The sequence below is a fragment of the Triturus cristatus genome, chromosome 6 (assembly GCF_964204655.1).
Source record: "Triturus cristatus chromosome 6, aTriCri1.1, whole genome shotgun sequence".
NCBI classification, from domain to species: domain Eukaryota; kingdom Metazoa; phylum Chordata; class Amphibia; order Caudata; family Salamandridae; genus Triturus; species Triturus cristatus.
Window position 1 is genome coordinate 1471587223 of NC_140589.1, and position 17764 is coordinate 1471604986.

At 44.2% G+C, this 17764-nt stretch overlaps 1 protein-coding gene across 4 annotated transcripts in view; it reads right to left on the reverse strand.

Moving 5' to 3' along the window:
- The window catches only part of EHBP1 (EH domain binding protein 1), a 2118711-nt gene that overhangs the window by 837828 nt on the left and 1263119 nt on the right, over positions 1-17764 (reverse strand). For all 4 annotated transcript variants that reach the window (XM_085612564.1, XM_085612565.1, XM_085612563.1 and 1 more), the window contains one exon: positions 6380-7306. In XM_085612564.1, coding sequence (XP_085468690.1) covers positions 6380-7306 — 927 coding nt within the window. The remainder of the gene's footprint in view (positions 1-6379; positions 7307-17764) is intronic.

A 17764-nucleotide genomic window follows, 5' to 3' on the forward strand; every position in this document is an offset into this window, starting at 1 on the left:
CACTGGCGCGGGAAAGTAGACTGATTCTGCCTGGGGATAGTCACAATCACAGATGAGACATCTACAGGTAGAAGTATCCATGAGAAACCCGTATTAGTACTAATTCCCGTTGCAAAAAGATTTGATCCCATGTTGCTGCCAACAATGAAGAGTGCTTTGTAACTGGAAAACGTGGAAGGGATGCCACTATCCTAAGATGCATAAATAACATCTGGCTAAAAAGTGCAACTCACCTCCACAGACTGAGCATTACAATCTTGCACAAAACGTACTCATCAGAAAGAAGGCAACCCTTGTGTAGGCAGAGCTAGAGAGAAACATTGTGGTAAATCCTACTGTAGTTAAAGAAGCACCTCAAATAAAAACTGCATGGCAGATGAATTGCAGGTTGCGAAAGCAGAAAAACAGAGCAAGAAGTTTGAGTGGGAAAATTTACTCTTTCTTTGTATTTTGCTCTAAACTAGTATGGCAATGTGATGGAGTTCAAGATTCCATGGGGCACTGAATAAATAGCTTCAATAGTCATGACAGGAGGCAAGCAATAGCTTCAACAGTCATGAGAGGATGCAAGCAATGTAGTGGTACGCAAGTACTGGTTTTCATGTAACATGCATCTAGCTAGGGTGTAAAAGATAGATCACGTGCGAGTTGACACATTTTATTTATATTACATTTCAAACAATTATAGTTTAGACACAGTGAGAAAAAGTGATGTGCCAAGAATTACAAGATTTTCAGACAAGTTCGAAACCCAGGCACAGCGGTTCCAAAGTCAGAAACTAGTCAGTGGGCAAAATGTCCTCCTTCGGATATTTAACATGGCCATCTTTTCCAGATGCTGACTAAATGAATGTAAGTTTTGTGGATGGCAATGATACAAAAGGACAGGAAAGAGTAACGCTGTGTTATACTGTGAATGACATAACAAATGGTTTTAGTCTGTAGGAAACAATGGAGCTTACCAAAAAAATACAGAGAAACAATAGAAGAAAACCATGCGCTAATAATTTTAAAATAGGAACAACCTGCAGTAAGTGTCAGAGGAAATGCTACAAGGCTCTCCCTGCATGGGAGGAGCCGACATTGGTGGAGGACACTTTGATCATGGGGGTAAAGGGAGCCTTGTTGGTTGAGGACCCTTTGATTATTGGGGGGGTGCAAATTGTCTCCATCCTGCAGGTGGCAAGGGCCTGTGTTGATGTACCCAACCACCTTTAAAATGTGGGTTCCAAGAGTTAGCAACCTATTTTTGTTGGTTCGCTGCGTAATCCCCGCCAGCTGTCTGCTGGGGCAATTTTGTAGAGGCAAGCATCTCTTCCAAATCTTACAGCTTCGGGCATCTGCTTTGGGGGAATTCGGCCTGGGTTATTTTTTGAACAAAAAGTCTGATCATACATTTTGTTGCCTATATTATATGACATTTGCCTGATAGGTGTTTATTTGTTTTCAGGGCATAATTGCCTTTTAGTTTGTTGTTTCTCACAATTTCATTCCCATATAGTATTTGGTTGTTCACTTGCAATTAAACCTTTTCAATTTTGTATTGTTTACCTTAAGCCTTGCAAGCCTGTTCTTGTGAATTTGCATACTTTTGTGGGGTTACCATCATGACTCCAAATGCAGTTAAAAGGAAGTCAGGGCTCACCAGCAGGGACGAGGATTTGACCAGGGACATGGGGAGGCTTGACTCCATAGAGGAGTTACTCTCCCTATTGCGCCTGTGCTTAGTACCATTTGTTGGGGGGCTGGGGTAGGGTTGGGGCGGGGGATGCTCAGTTGGCTGAATTCAATGAATGCCCAAAAAAGGGGCTCCGCCCCATCCAAGATGGTTAAAAAATCGGGGTGTGGAAAGAGGGATTTTGCTAAGGATAGGTCTCTGTGGACTGAGGGTACCAAGGGGGGCCTTCGCCAATCTGGATGATCCGTAACCTGTAAAGCTAACACACGTGGCAGTTACTGACCTATGACTGAAGCTATGACTGAAGACTACCACAGTAACAGAAGTATGCAATTCCTGTTGCAACCAAGAGGATCTCAGGGTACTGTTACTCCTGTGGGGTTGATTAACCTACTGGGAGAGTGGGTGGCAGCCAGGCAAGATCCAAGGTGATCAGATCTCTAGTTTGGCCAACGTACTGCCTTGGTTGCTTAAGGTGGGAGAGTTTATCTGCCTCTGTTGCCTCTATGTCTAGTGATCTAGCACCAAGTGGGTCTGAAGAAGACCCTCTTGCAAAATCCAAGACCCTCTTGCGAAAGCCAAGAGATTAGTGTCTTTATTGGAGGGAGGCCCCTTAGCTGTGGGTCCCAGAAATCACTGTCTTCTATGCGGGGGGTGACTACTCAAGGTTGTCCAATTCCAGGTGACAAAGCACTTTTCACTTAAAGGGAGGAGTTTCCAGGGTCTGATGGCCCAATCTATATTTCCAACACTCCTGGGCATTCACTGGAGAGGTGGTATGCTTGCCCTTTCTTCTGGGAGTCGACACTGAGTGCAGGCACCTGTTATCAAATGAGTAGCTCCCCCCCCCTTTCAGGATATACACCTTCTTTGGCAGAAGGAAGTTGTTAAAAGTGGCTGCAAAAAAGGTGAACTGGGTGTAGTTATGAGACAGCAACGTAGTTCTGTCATGTCCCCCAGGGGCATTTGAAGTCACACCTGTCTGTGTTTAAAGAAGAGTATTGGTTAGGGTTCCTGTGTTGAGACATTTGATTTAACTGGCACACACTGGTAAGCGAGGATGAAAACCATAATAAGGAATGCACACACAAGCAGAGTAAATCCAAGGTAGAAGCGTCTTTGACTAACTCAGGTTTGTTTTTTATGGAGAAGTCGGTGGAATTAGGTCCGCAGTTAGCTTGTAATGAGAACCGGATTGTCTGTGCTCATGATGAATTTGGGGTACTTGTTGGTAGGATCTTTCGCAGCAACAAGGTCACTAGTCTCAATAAGTACTGGATTCTGCAGGGTGTCAATGCCTGGTTGAAGCAGATTATGCTTACGAAGAGGAGTAGACCAGCTTATCAGCTCTTTTGGGTGCATCAGAGCTCAAGTGACAAGAAGAGTGTGTTTTAGGCACACGATAAGAAGACCTGCTCATGCCCAAGTTGGCCCTGTAAAGGAAAGCATATGTGCTCCTTCTGTGGACTGCCTGAAATCAAATGCTCCAAGAAGACAAAGGACAAGGAATTTCAGAAACCGTGAGTTAGGCCACATTAAGGGGAAAAACCTCCCTCTACAGTTGATTTACAGGTAAGGATTCCTTGGCCCAGTTCGTGCCCTGACCACCTGACTACTCAGCAACTGTCAGTGCAAAGAGTGAAGCATTGAGTGGAAACCAGCAGTCATTGTGTGCTACAATTCATGCATGGAGATATAAGACAGGGAAGAAAAAAGGTCCAGGCAGAGTTGCTTGTCCTTTCGTTCAAGAACCTTTTGAGAATTGTGTTTGTTCACCACTCAGCTGGGGTGGCCTCATAAAAGGAACCAGGCTAATTCTGTCAGATACATAACCACTTGGCTCCTAAGACTAGTCTGGTAATTATGTGATTGACCCTTGTGTTCAGTGAACTATGCGTCTTTAGAGCTGGCTATTTTTATGATCAGATCGTTGGGCCCTGAGCCTCTTCTGATCAAAGCCACTTTTCATATTTTATGTGCAATACTGGTTCTCATTGGTATCATTAAAAAATTCTTAATTACCTGGAGGCAAAATAACCACATGCAATCAATGCATTATACTGAGAATCAATCTAAAAATTCCACCACCAGCTAGTTGAGAACAATTGTATATAATTGGTTGTATCGAAACATAAATAAATGAAAAACAAAGAAAAACAGTGAAGATAGTGCAATGTGACCCCAGTGTGAAGCCCAACACACATCAATACACAAAAATTTTACAATATTCAACAGGGCTAATCAATTGGTAGCAAACAACCACAAAAAATCTCAATTCAGTCTTTTAGATAATAGTTCCTAAATTTGTTTGTTTTTGACTTCTATTTATCGACGATGTTTTGATCCACACTAGATATAAGGGTCACATCAAGATTAATGTAATATGGGAACATCTGAATGATCCTAAAATAGGGTAACTTCAGCATGGATAAAACCAAAAACACCACCACCTTGTGACTAGGTAAAAAAAGCAAAATGTGTACTTACTATGAGGGCACAACCCCCAGAAAGTACCAAAGTAAATAGGGTAATGGAATGTACACGTGGCTGCAGCGGTCAATGGAACTGCCATGTATAGATGCCTTCTACAATTATGAGGCCCCCTTTTTGTTGTTTTGGGGTTTTATCCATGCGGATGTAGTTCTATTTTAGGATCATTCAGATGTCTCCATATTTTATTCGTCCTGATCAGAACCTTGTTTCTAGCATGGGTTGAAACGTTGTCGAAAAACAGAAGTAACAAACAAACCAATTTAGGAACTATTATCTGAAGGACTGAATTAGGAATTAATTTGCAGGTTGTTTGTTACCAATTGATTCGCCCTATTGTACTTTCTCACATTTATGTATATTGTGTGTTGGGTTTCATAGTGGGGTCACATTGCACTATCTTGACTATTTGTCTTCCCTCATTTTTTTCTTTTATGTTTCAATACAACCGATTACATTTTTCTCAACTAGCTGGTGGTGCTACTTGTGAATTCATTCTCACTATAATGCATTCATAGCATGTGGTAATTTTGTCTCTAACTAATTGTGCGGGTTTTTTTTATGATACTAATGAGAACCAGTGTTGTACATACAATACGATTTACCCCAGTCCCCATGGTCTAAGGATTGCTCTTGTAGCATATTGCATGCAAAATCACTTTTCAGGCTCCTTGCAGTTCCCCCAGATGACTTTCACCTTCTAGGTTTTCAGTTGAGGGTGCTTTTTATTTTGACAAATGTGTGGCTATAGGGTTTGCAGTTTCTTGTGGTTATTTAGAGACGTTTCGTGCTTTTTCACGAATGACTGATTCAAAGTTGGTTTTGCACTACAAAGATGATGTGTTCCACAGTTCAACTACTTAGGGACATTGCTAGCAGTGCCCATCAAGGTTATTGGATTGAGTGTCTAAATTATGATTTCCCTTTGCAAAAGATAAGACCAGTGGCTCTGCAACAAAGATGATTTTCCATGGTATTTGGGGGGACATTGATATTCATCATTAATTGTAACTTGTTTATTAGTAAAGTCCTTGTTTGCCAGTCGTTACATTTCCGGATTTGCAAAATAAGTTCTTATTAATACATAGGAGTAACATGTTTATCTCTAACCAAACAATTCTATCTCAGGTCCGTTCTTGTGCTGGTGGTCTCTTGCTCAGGGCCCCAAAGGGGCAGTTAGATCAACAAAGAAGTATTGCAGAGACATTAAATAAACATGGCAGATGACAAAAACACGTGTTAAGTTATCTGACTGAGTGAAATAAACTCGTTGGGGCGGGAATAACGCATATTTATGCCAGGATGTGTATAACTGTATTTTGAAGATACAGCTGGTGTCAGAGTGGTTAATTACATCAGGTAAACAGTTAACCAGATGTCCCTAAATAGATGTAATCTTGCACAAAAGACTAAATATTGCTACATTTGCCCAGAGCGTTAACAGCAGTTAACACGCTCAGTACAGGACATTAAGTGCTCAAATGCAATTATAGGCCCGAAGGGCAAAATGCATAATGAGAGGGCAGATGAAATAGGAGCTGTTAATGCCTGACAGCATGTTGCCGATAAGACTATTAGCATGCATAACCATCATCTCACCTAAAACATGTAAATAATCATAACTATTGTCTCCATCTAGTTCATGACTCTGACACTGAACCTAGAATGCAGGCAAACAACAGCAATGAGGGCCAGCATTCCAAGTATACTAATTGGCTGAGCCAATCTCAGCATGCGACGCAGGATACTATTGGAGATTAACAGCATTCTGTTGTGGATTGAATATTGGTTAACAGCTATCTATAGTCCTTGTGTTAATTTAAGGATATCAAGTGAGTGTCCCAAGCACAAGTTTCGTAATGTCACCTTTTTAACACTTTGACACTAACAGCATTACTGTTACACACAGAAAACAAACAAATGAACAGAGTCAGCTCCATGAATTAACAAAAGCAAAATATTATAGAATACATATAAACTGGATTCCCCTAAATGTATCAGCGCACAAGATTTCCATCTGTTGCACTGAGTAATTTAAATGACCACTCATGGACACAAAACAAAGTAAGCATGCAAAGAAAAGAAATAAAGGACTCTAGGGATACTGTAAGTTCGGCTGTGATGCAATACGGTTAACAAGGCTGTCACAAGCTCTAGGGATACCACTAACTGAAGGGTATTCAAAGCATAGAGCATCTCCTAAGGTCTTACCTGTGTAGATTCTGTAGGTTCCTCTACATGGTTAACATCAGGCCTAGTGTTCGGATCAGGAAGAGACTCGGTCTGTCGCAGGGAGGCACGTTTTTTCTTAGCAAGATCTGCATCCCTGTTGTAGGAGTACCCAAGTTTGCAAGTCGGCGACAGGCTTGGCTTGATGACCTGCAAGCCAACTTGCGGACTCCAATCCTCCATTGGGCTTACAGTACTTTGCATTTTCTGCTCTAATAAGCCACTAGACTGGCACAATGTTTTGGGCCTCTGATCGTTCATGTTCTCGCACAGAGCTGTAGAAGATGCCTCCTCTTCCGTATCACTAGCAAGTGCCAAGTCATTAAAGTGAAAAGTGTCCGCTTTCAAAAGTTTCCTTCTGCCCTGCAGAGGTTGAACTTGTGATTGTGCCACTTCTGTGCTGGCACTCGTCCTGGCTTCTTGGGATCCAGAAGTCCTACATGTACTTTGTACTGATATTGGTGGGCCGCTGTCACTGTTAGTCCTGCCAGCAGAAGAGGAAGCCATGCTCGAGTTTAGGTGATCATTGGGCATTTGGCTTTTAATTTCTGACTCACGAAGCACACAGTTACTTTGGAATACAGATGCATCCTGAGAAGCAAAGTCTGCTCCATCAGTGTCAAGTGGTCGCAGGTCAGGCTCAGGCTCACGGTTCAAATCGTTGAGCTCCGCATAGAACTTCTCCTGGTTGATGGAGCTGTTGGTATCTGTCTCGTAGTTTCCCACCTTGTATTGGCTTTTACTGCTATTTTCTTCAATCTGAACCACGTTTAGCTCCTGACCACTGAAATGAGCCCTTATTTGATAAAGATATGTCATAACTGTCAGTTTATCTGGGATTGCTAATAAAACCATATCAGAAGGTTCCAGAAGCCGTGATATTCCTATATTGGCAAACCCATCATATGCCTTAAAGGAAGATAAACAAAACAATTATTGATGCCGCACTCTGCCCAGCAACAGTAGAGAAAAACACCAACATTTCAGCATAATGTGATCTTACAAATCTAACCTTGTAAAGGTTACATTCTGTGCAAAAATAATAAGTCATTTTAGAATAATTACCTGCTATGAAACAAATTAGTTACATTTCCAAGTGGAAAACACTAAAGTGATGCTGCTTTTGAAAGTCTATACATCAGGAATATGTATGCATATGAAGAAAAACTACCGTATTGGCACTGGATGTCATGCCCTTAATGAATGACAGAGCATAATGAAAACAATCCCAAGAACAAAAAATGTATTTACATAACAAATCTATAACATCATAAAACAATTTAATTTCAAGGAGTACGAAACAAGGAAAGAGGAAAATGGCTTAAGTAGGTAAAAAAAAAATAAGCGAAGGATAGGTTGCGAGATAAGGCCTTGAGATATAAGGAAACACTACACTAATCCGTCCTGGGCTTTATCGTCGTTGATCAAACCTTCTCTTTTGTACTTACCATGTAATTGCTGTAGTTTCTGCTGATGAGGAACGACAATACAGATTAGGAAGGGGAGCTACACACCAAGTTGTTCTGCACCAGCTACATATTCTGGTTTGCAAACATTGCATATAAGCAGCACTTTATTAACAGGAGCTTGATGTGTTATTTTGAACATTTGACTCGCACGAGCACATATATATTTATTTTTCAGCTTTTGGGTTTGAAAACGAAGAGAAAATATGGCAAGCCTTGTAGAATTATTATTTGATAGCCCTTTAAGTGCCAGTGGGCAGACAGGTTTTTCTCGTTCTGAAACAAAGCTATTTCTCAATTTACAATTAATTATCACTATCCTGGACCAACCCTTTAACACAGCATTGTATTGCAAAGGAGCTTTCACAAAAAAACAACAAAAAAAGGCTACGGTGGCAGGCATCAGGCATCTTGGATGTGAATTTGCATTTGTTCGTTTTTTACTCGGCGTTCAGGGCCTTATCCTTAGACTTAGAGGCCTAAGTGATCGCAAAAGGAAACCAGGGGCAAATATCCAACGTAGAAAAATAACAAATGCGTTTTGGGAAATCAGATTTTTAGGCTTACATTCTGCGGCGTATTAAAGCCCTCAGATGTAATCCTTCCGTAATAATTTGACTATAATGTGTATAGCTGTTAAGGATTGAAACAAGGCAGCCCACAAGTTGTAAGCAGAACACGCTCGGATTCCCACCTCACTCTCAAAATACCCAATCGGGCCTACTTTAGTCCATTAAATTGTGAACGCAGTTGTACATCCTCAACCTGCGCGTTGTTTTTCTTGTTTTGCAGAAAACTTTGTTCCCTGCTCTACACTTCCTGTTACCTGACAAACTGATTGACAGACATCAATTGCAGTCCATCAACAAAAGCACCAGAGGCAGTATTCTAAACATTTCCCAATTACACAACACACTGACATATTGGCCGAGATCGGATGTCACAGGTAAAATACCCTTTTAATTCAAACCCGCTTACAGATATGGCGCACGATTAAGCTTAGATAAAATAGCCGATGGGTAAAGACGTTGCCCACGTTTTCTTGCTACCAGTTATCAATTTGTTTAAATCCTGTTTATACAAATAATTATACTAAAACCGGCCTTCAACGCACAACAAGCAAGGTCAACCCCGTCTGAGGGGCACTGCGGCTGCTCAGCTTCCACCACAACGGCTGCCGTCCCTCGCGCTGCGGCCTGTTCCTCCCGCCCATTCCGCGCGAGGAGGAAGGAGGTCACGCGCACGGAGGAAAGTCAACTTCTGCATTCATTCACGATGTTCGTTTAATTGGTTGGGCGGAGTAATTGTCAAGCGCGTTTGGCATCTGCATGGAACCTATACGAGGGCATTGTTCCTGGCGCGCATTCATCCCAGCCAAGGGCAGCGAGGTTATCGGACAGAACTCTGTGAGGCCAGGAAATAAATCTGCAGGAAGCAACCGAGGACTCTATGTAGCTGTCAGGCAACGGGGTTACACAGTGATGAGAGAGGGGGGGAAAAACCGCACAATAACAAAAATAATTACTTCTTTCATAATGGGGTCATCTACCCTAATGAAACAGAATAAATGAAGAACAAAATCTCTCCGCCGCACTCCAGTTATCTTAAAAATTCCCAGCCACCTGAAGCCATCCGTGATTTCAATGATTTGTTTTAAACGATTTCTCGATGAACCTTTTATTTCTCATTAACCTTCATATTTCTCCTCACTCTTACCTCGAGTGCAGAGAAGAGCCCTGTCGTGATATTTTAGGTTATCAATGTACTGCGAAGACGCAGCACTTGGTCAATGGAAAAATTCTGAGTATATTACAATGTAAAATCCTTGAAGCTATGAAGAGACTTTAACAAAACATCATCACCATCAATCACACTAAGAAAGCACAAGTCTCATTTTGTATTACTGTTCTGTGCACACGATTAGGGCGGGCTCTGTCTTGATCCCCCGATTCAATACATGGATGCTCTAAGGACCATATCCCTTAAAACTAAAAACATAATTACTTAAGTAGGTCTAGTGGAGGCATGCTTGTTTTTCGTATCTTTATGCATCGATATAAGAGACTGCACATTCAACAATAATCAAAACGTCAATAATAAACCAAGTCATAGTGGGGCGGGGGGAGTATTTAAAAATAAGCTTCCTCAGCAGGTGCACTAGTACACGGCACAGCACAGCACTGCAGGGGTGCCTGCCCCTCATACCCCGGCACAGACACACTGAGCATGTACTTCAGTACTATCAACAGAGGCTTCATCCACATCATCTGGCAGCCACAGCTGCTACTTCAGGAAGCAGTTTTACAGGCACACCGCAACTCTTGTAGGGCAATACCAAATACAACACGGGCTATCTTCGGGTGAATGTTAGGCCTGGGCAGTGAACTCCGCTCGCAGAGTTTTCTGCACTCCGCGCAGCTCACGGAGTGCAGAAACGCACTCCGCCACTTGCGGAACTCCGCAGAGTGTTTTTGTAACTTCGCTCAGGCCTGGTGAATGCAAGGCTCCGATACCCAATTTGCAGTATTTGCACCACAGACACCTTATCGTGAATCATCTTGAAGAGAAGATAGAACAAACTGACCTGTGTTTGCTTAACGGAGCGAACGCTTAAGTCAAACCTGGCCAAAGGCAGAACCATGTACTAGGAAAGAAGGATGACCAATCACACTCTTTTGGCATTACTCCTGCATTATGTGCAAGATTCCTAAAACTAGTTTATTGACAGAAGTATATCTAAAAAAATCTTCACCATTAGCGCAGAAACTTTCATGGGGAATGGCTTTTATTTTCTCGAAACAACACTTCCAGAGTGGTGTAGCAAATAACAGTAAATACAACAATGTTATGCTCTTCTCTCTGTATATAACTTAACAGGGTCATTAAGAGTTAGAATTCTAACAGGCAATAATCCAGGTTTTAGTCAACATTTCCTTAACTGCTTATAACGTGCACAACAGACAATGCAATGACGTCATGTTTACACACTATGGTGCCGATTACGATCCGGTAAAAAATGTCCCCGTGCGACTCGTATCCGGTCTTTTTACCGTACGAATCGTACAAGTGCCGTACGAACTGGCAATCACGATTCGCATGGTAAAAAGTCCATACGAACCGCATTGGGAATCATTCCCCACACGTCCTCGGGTCGGAAAATGTGTCCGACACGTCCTCGTACGATTTACCGTACAAATGTGAAAGGTGAAGTCCGACCGAGGAATCACGATCCATCCCGTGCGTCCGAGGTTACAACCGGATGGAAAAAACACCGTCCGCACCGAACTCCCATAGCAACCATGGAGACGTGCCCGCATACGCGCCGACCCCCCCCCCAGCCCCCGTACGTACGCGCCGACCCCCCCAGCCCCCGTACGTATGCGCCGACCCCCCCCAGCCCCCGTACGTACGCGCCGACCCCCCCCAGCCCCCGTACGTACGCGCCGACCCCCCCCCTAGCCCCCGTACGTACGCGCCGACCCCCCCCAGCCCCCGTACGTTCGCGCCGACCCCCCCCCCAGCCCCCGTATGTACGCGCCGACCCCCCCGTGTATGTACACCCGTGTACGTTCGAGTCTAACCCCCGTGTACGTTCGAGTCGAACCCCCCCGTGTACGTTCGAGTCGAACCACCCCGTGTACGTTCGAGTCGAACCCCCCCGTGTACGTTCGAGTCGAGCCCCCCCGTGTACGTTCGAGTCGAACCCCCCGTGTACGTTCGAGTCGAACCCCCCGTGTACGTTCGAGTCGAACCCCCCGTGTACGTTCGAGTCGAACCCCCCGTGTACGTTCGAGTCGAACCCCCCGTGTACGTTCGAGTCGAACCCCCCTGTATGTACACCCGTGTACGTTCGAGTCGTACCCCCACCCGTGTATGTACGGTGCGTACCCCCAGCGCGCGCTGGGGGTACGCACCGTACATACACGGGTGGGGGTTCGACTCGAACGTACACGGGGGGGTTCGACTCGAACGTACACGGGGGGTTCGACTCGAACGTACACGGGGGGTTCGACTCGAACGTACACGGGGGGTTCGACTCGAACGTACACGGGTGTACATACAGGGGGGTTCGACTCGAACGTACACGGGGGGTTCGACTTGAACGTACACGGGGGGTTCGACTCGAACGAACACGGGGGTTCGACTCGAACGTACACGGGGGGTTCGACTCGAACGTACACGGGGGGTTCGACTCGAACGTACACGGGGGGGTTCGACTCGAACGTACACGGGGGGGTTCGACTCGAACGTACACGGGGGGGTTCGACTCGAACGTACACGGGGGGGTTCGACTCGAACGTACACGGGGGGTTCGACACGTACACGGGTGTACATACACGGGGGGTTCGGCGCGTACGTACGGGGGCTGGGGGGGGGGGGTCGGCGCGTACCGGGCCACCTACTCTGGTCGATTTGCGCCGTACTTCGCTTTTCCGGCACTTTTTGGGTGCCGTGAAAATATTGCCGTCCGGACTGCTGTCGGTTCGAATCGTAATTCCTGGGTCGTGAAACGCTGCCTGAAAGCGTCCCGACGTCACGTCGCAGCATTCCCGGATCACATTCGTATGTATGTTTTCGTCGGTCGGTGTTTTTTACGATTCGTACGAAAATGGTGTTTCCGTGCGAATCGTAATTCCATGTTTGTAAAGTTTTACGACCGGGTACGAGTCGGACGGGGAAAACGCTCCGACCGACGGTTCGTACCCGGTTTGTACCGGATCGTAATCGGCACCTATGTCTATCACAGGTGTAACGTGTGCTGATTGAAGGAAGTGACCACCTAGGGCCATCTCTCAGCCTTCCATGCTAAATGAAGAGTCAGAGAAACAGTGGAGAATATACACCAATAATCATTTATTATATAAGTTCAGAGCGGGGCTCCGTCTTCACAGTCTCGAGAGAGTACTACAGAGGGAACTGAGGAACAATAAGCATAGAGATATGCTATATGCATTGCACGATCAACTAATAACATGCCCACAGTGGAATTTCCCTAACAGATGTTGGCGAACAGCGGAAAAAAAAAAAAAAGGTTTCTACTCTCGTATCTTGCATAGCTCAGAACACTTTCAAGGCCGTTCCGCCCTGGGTTGCAATCAGACTGCCAGACAGGTGGGAGAGGGTCTTTGTCGAGGGAAAGCTATGCACTGGCACAAACAGTTCTTCTCTGCAGAAACAAAAGTTAGCAAGGAGCATTTCTCAGAATAGAGCTGGATTAGTTTTGAATAGTACATGAAATGACGCCTGAAGAAGAAAATGGAATAGCGAATGCTAACTTATACATAGCATTAAAGGGCATAATCTAACATGATGCCGGAATGTCTGTTCCACTTTCATAAATCTATGTAGTGCAGTGCTTGCCAAACTTTTAGAACTGTGGCCCAATGTTTAGAATTACAAACTTTTGTGACCCATCTAGCTTTAATGGACATGAGGCTGTAGATTTTTTAATGTAACATAAGCATTGTGTAGTAGCACAATGTCATTTACGGATAGCATATTTTCCACTGAACTAGCCACTAAAGTTTGCACAGCAAGTTTTACTGATAAAACTATATTGTATAGAAATAGTAATGAGTGGAAATCGTGTTTCAGTGAATATTTATAATTTCGGCCTCACCAGGTAAAGCGTCATGATTTGTTTTGATTGTATTAAAGTCTTTGCTTCCATGACACTTCACAATTACAAATAAAGTGCTTAACTTTTGCTTTCCTAACTGCTGAATGTGTTCTGTCCATTTACAAGTATTTACATGTTGTTGTGCATTACAAAAAATGGCATACTAAGCCTTTCATTTCACACTCTTTGTACCACAGCAAGATCGTTACATATTTCACTTTACTTTTCTTTTTCTAACTGCAAAGTGAAAGAAGTTTGTAAACACCAATCCGCATGTTAACATAAGAAGCAATGTGTCAACAGACTAGCCTGACATAATACCTGTCCTGAGGCACAGCAAATGTGACAAGATAAATACAGAATACGTATTTATTTAATGCTTGAATTTTCCCACCCCACCAAAATCACCTCACGACCCACCAATGGGTCGTGACCCACAGTTTGGGAACTACTGCAATAGTGGTTTTTGTAGTGCTTCTTAGAGACAACAGTTGATTTTTCCTAAACATTAATTGAGCAGCCATATTACCTAATTTAGAAAATTGTGCCTGTGTCATATGAGTTTTTAATGTTATACGTTTTCCAAGAGTTCATAATATTTAGTCTATGATGGCTTGTTACTTTATTTGGGCAGATTCAATCTTAAGACTACCTAAATCTTTGTTTATCGCAATGTAACAATCCTTTAGTGAAAGTGAATATTCTATTTCCAAATTTTGGAGCTCTGCATAATGTATATTTGCATGATCTCATACAGCGATTTTAGCATTAATTTGACTACTCCCAAACTTAGCATTTCAGTAAAAAACATTTTTTTCTTATCGTTACATATGGCAGATTCCAAATTTAAACTAACTACAAAAACACGCAAATATGAATAACTTGTTATTCTGTCCAACTAGTTTTCCATTCATATTTAGACAGTTTAGTTTCTCTCTCAAGAAAGAAAATATTGCAGTTTTTCCGGAGCGCAACACTAACGAGGTGAGACCGACATCGGGGGGCGGGCGACAGACGCACTACAGAGTAAGGTGAAGATAGAGGCTTTTAGTTTTCGCCAGAGGTCATCGAGTATATCTAGCCTCCTCGACACTCTCTCTCTTTCTTCCTTTTTAAAAAAAAACAAGGGGTGTTGTTATCGGAGAGCCCACTCTTGAGGCATTCCGGCATCAGGTACTAACTATACACAGACACCACAACTAGGAAGGTACACGGTCAGCACCACGAATGCGATGAGGTAGTGAAGTGCAGTCGCGTACATGGCCAGCTTAACATGAGGGGATGTGTTAGGTGACAAACGATACAAGTGTGGCAGCCACAGGGGGCAATGATAGGATTTCCAGCACCCGGTGATCAAAGGGCAGAGGGCCCACACACAGCTAACAACAAACGTAGGCGTGTATGTTGTGGAATATAGACATGTAATGTGATAAATTTCCGTTTCCATGCCTTTTAGATATATGAATCCACAGGTTGCGGGCAAGCAACTCAGAAGTATCTGAGGTAGCACAGTTCCTTCCGTTCTGAGGGGTGAGGTATGCTGTAGGTGAGCACCCCAAACGGTAAATATGATTGATATAAATGATGTAGGAACAGAGTTAATTGCAGTCAATTAATGCTAACTGCTTAAATGTTTGTTTGAATGCATGTCCCCCCGTTATGAATAACTGGGGTGCTTAGCTGATTGAATGTGTGTCTATTTTATGTTTCCCGTAGGTCCTGCCAGATACTACACTGGGCAGAGCAAGTAAAGCAGAGAGGCTAGTCGACCCTAGCCCTGAAGAAGTTGCCACCAATCCATACAGGCAACGAAACATGTTGGTTTTAGTGGACAGCCACACAGCACTGAATAAAAGTCTCATTTAGCCAGTGTGGGACTGCCCGGTTTTAATTGGGAGTTATTTGGGTCCTGATCAGACTCATCCTCCCCTGTTTTAGGGTCGACACCCACTTCTTTCCCCTCTTTTCTTCGGAATATAGACACAGCCTAGATTATTAGTTTCACTTTACATTAGGCATCAGAGTAGACACTAGATCCTTGTATCACTCTTTATTTTTCATTTCGGACGGCAGTTGCCGATGATGAGAAGGTGAGGTAGCGGGCGAGTACCTGTCCGCATATACCTCGTGGGGGTTACGTCCGTGAGGTACTGCCGTCCTCCTCACTTTTTTGTACCACTTTTTTGCACCTCTTTCTTTTGAGGCATTGGAACAGATACCAAATTGGATGGTTCTGTTGAACGTGAGGTCGCTTTTTCTTCCTCTGTTTTCTTCACATACAGGGGTGGAGTAACCACAGTCTTCTAGGGGAAACATTTTGTTAAACATACCTAGTTTTCAGGTATCTATATAGCCAGAGACACTAGTACTCCGTAACGACTGGTTACCAGCGCCACAAAGACGGCTAAAAAGTAACAAGATGTGCATTAGCCAGCACGTTGAGTAAAAAGCGTTGAGTGTGTCCCTGTGCTTTAAATAAAGATTGGTGTACGGGGCAGGTCCTTTTTGTGTATATGGATATGAGTGGGGGGCGACCTGCCCTTACGACCCCCTTGGCTCCAGTTTTGTGTATGACTATGAGAACGGCAGCTTAGCCGTGAGAGCTTTTATTGAAAATTTGTAAAAATCATTAGACACACATCCTTAGTGGCACCCGGTTCACAGGGGGGATAGACATTGTTCATCACTCCTACAAACATTTGTACTCCCTTTTTCACAATTTTTATTACTCATCCATTTACCGATTACACATACGTGGGTTGGGGCCAGAGAATGGACCAATATTGCTTAGCATTTACCGACGAACACATTGCATCGATTCTGGCAGGGCCATCATTACTTCCCAATGCGCCCCTTAGTGGTGTTGACTCAGCCAGGGAAGAATGGGAAAAACTGTCTACGACTAAAAAACGGCAGGTTAGAGTAGCCCTTCATGGTGCCTTAATGACAGAATATCTGCGGGCAGGGGCAGCCCCAGCCAGTCTCTTGGTTCGTATAGAACCAAAAATCTTCCTGGAGGACAAACGGTTCCGGGTGGACTGGAGCTATATAGCAAACAAATGCACCCGGGACTGGCTAGTACTTATTATCAATCCTGCTAAGAGATTGAGCGAGGACCTGCTGAAAGAGATATTAGAACTGGAAACAGCTTTGAAGGCAGACACCACCATAAAAGATATAAAAGAACAGTTGACCACAATCCAGAATGATGTGGGGGAATACCAAATCTATATGGTGAACCAAAAAATGAAGGGTCTCAAAAGAAATCTAGAGAGATTCAGTCATGAATGGGCCTTTCCGTATGTCGAGGATAGTTATTATCAACAACCCCCAGAAGTCCCACAATACACACGTGGGCCCAGAGGGGGTCGCCGGCAAGGCAAACGAACATTTAACAACTGGACGTTTGACAACACTAGCAGTGAAGAGGATGATTGCAATGACCAACCCTCGACCTCTGCTTCCACGTCCCACTTTAACCAGAGGGTTAGATTTAACACCACAGAGAGGCCCAACGAAGATCTGGGAGCCATGCTGAGGGATTTTTTAGAACAGCGCCCCCAAGATCAGAGAGGAACCAACTACAGGGGGAGGGCCAGAGGCAGAGCAGGCCACAACAACAACCCATTGTGGCAGAACTTCTCACCCAGGATCACCCGCAGCAGGGGCAGGATACCCCAGTAACGAGGGAGGAGAATGACATTGTGGTCAATTTGTCTTCATACACCTTGACAAGAGACGAGCACAGGGTCTTAAACAAAGGCCTTGGATATGTCCCCACTCCCAAACACGACAGCTTCAAGCTGCGGGGCGAACTGTACGGGTTGATGAGGAAGATCAAACTCAGTAAATTCTTCCAGGGTAAAGAAACTGAAGCCCCATCGGTATTCTCTACCAGTCTGCTACGACCGTCTCAATTTTGCCCCCCCAACCACTCTGTCGGCCCTGAAGTCCTTGTTTTTGAACAAAAAATCATGCAGGACATTAGCATTTTGGAAGAACAACAGCAGAGCCACAGCCGCAGTAACATGACAAAGGCTGACTGGGCGGCAGTACATTCTCTCCAGCAGAATCTTAGTATCACCATCAAACCTGCCGATAAGGGGGGAGCGGTGGTGGTGCTGGACACTGCGGATTATGAGCGGGAGGTGGCAAGATTACTGGATGTACGACATAACTACCAACCTCTCACGAGAGACCCCACTAAGAACCTACAGACGACCATACAAACCATGGTCGCGGACGCCAAAGCAAAAAAGTGGAACACGGTTAAGGAAGCGG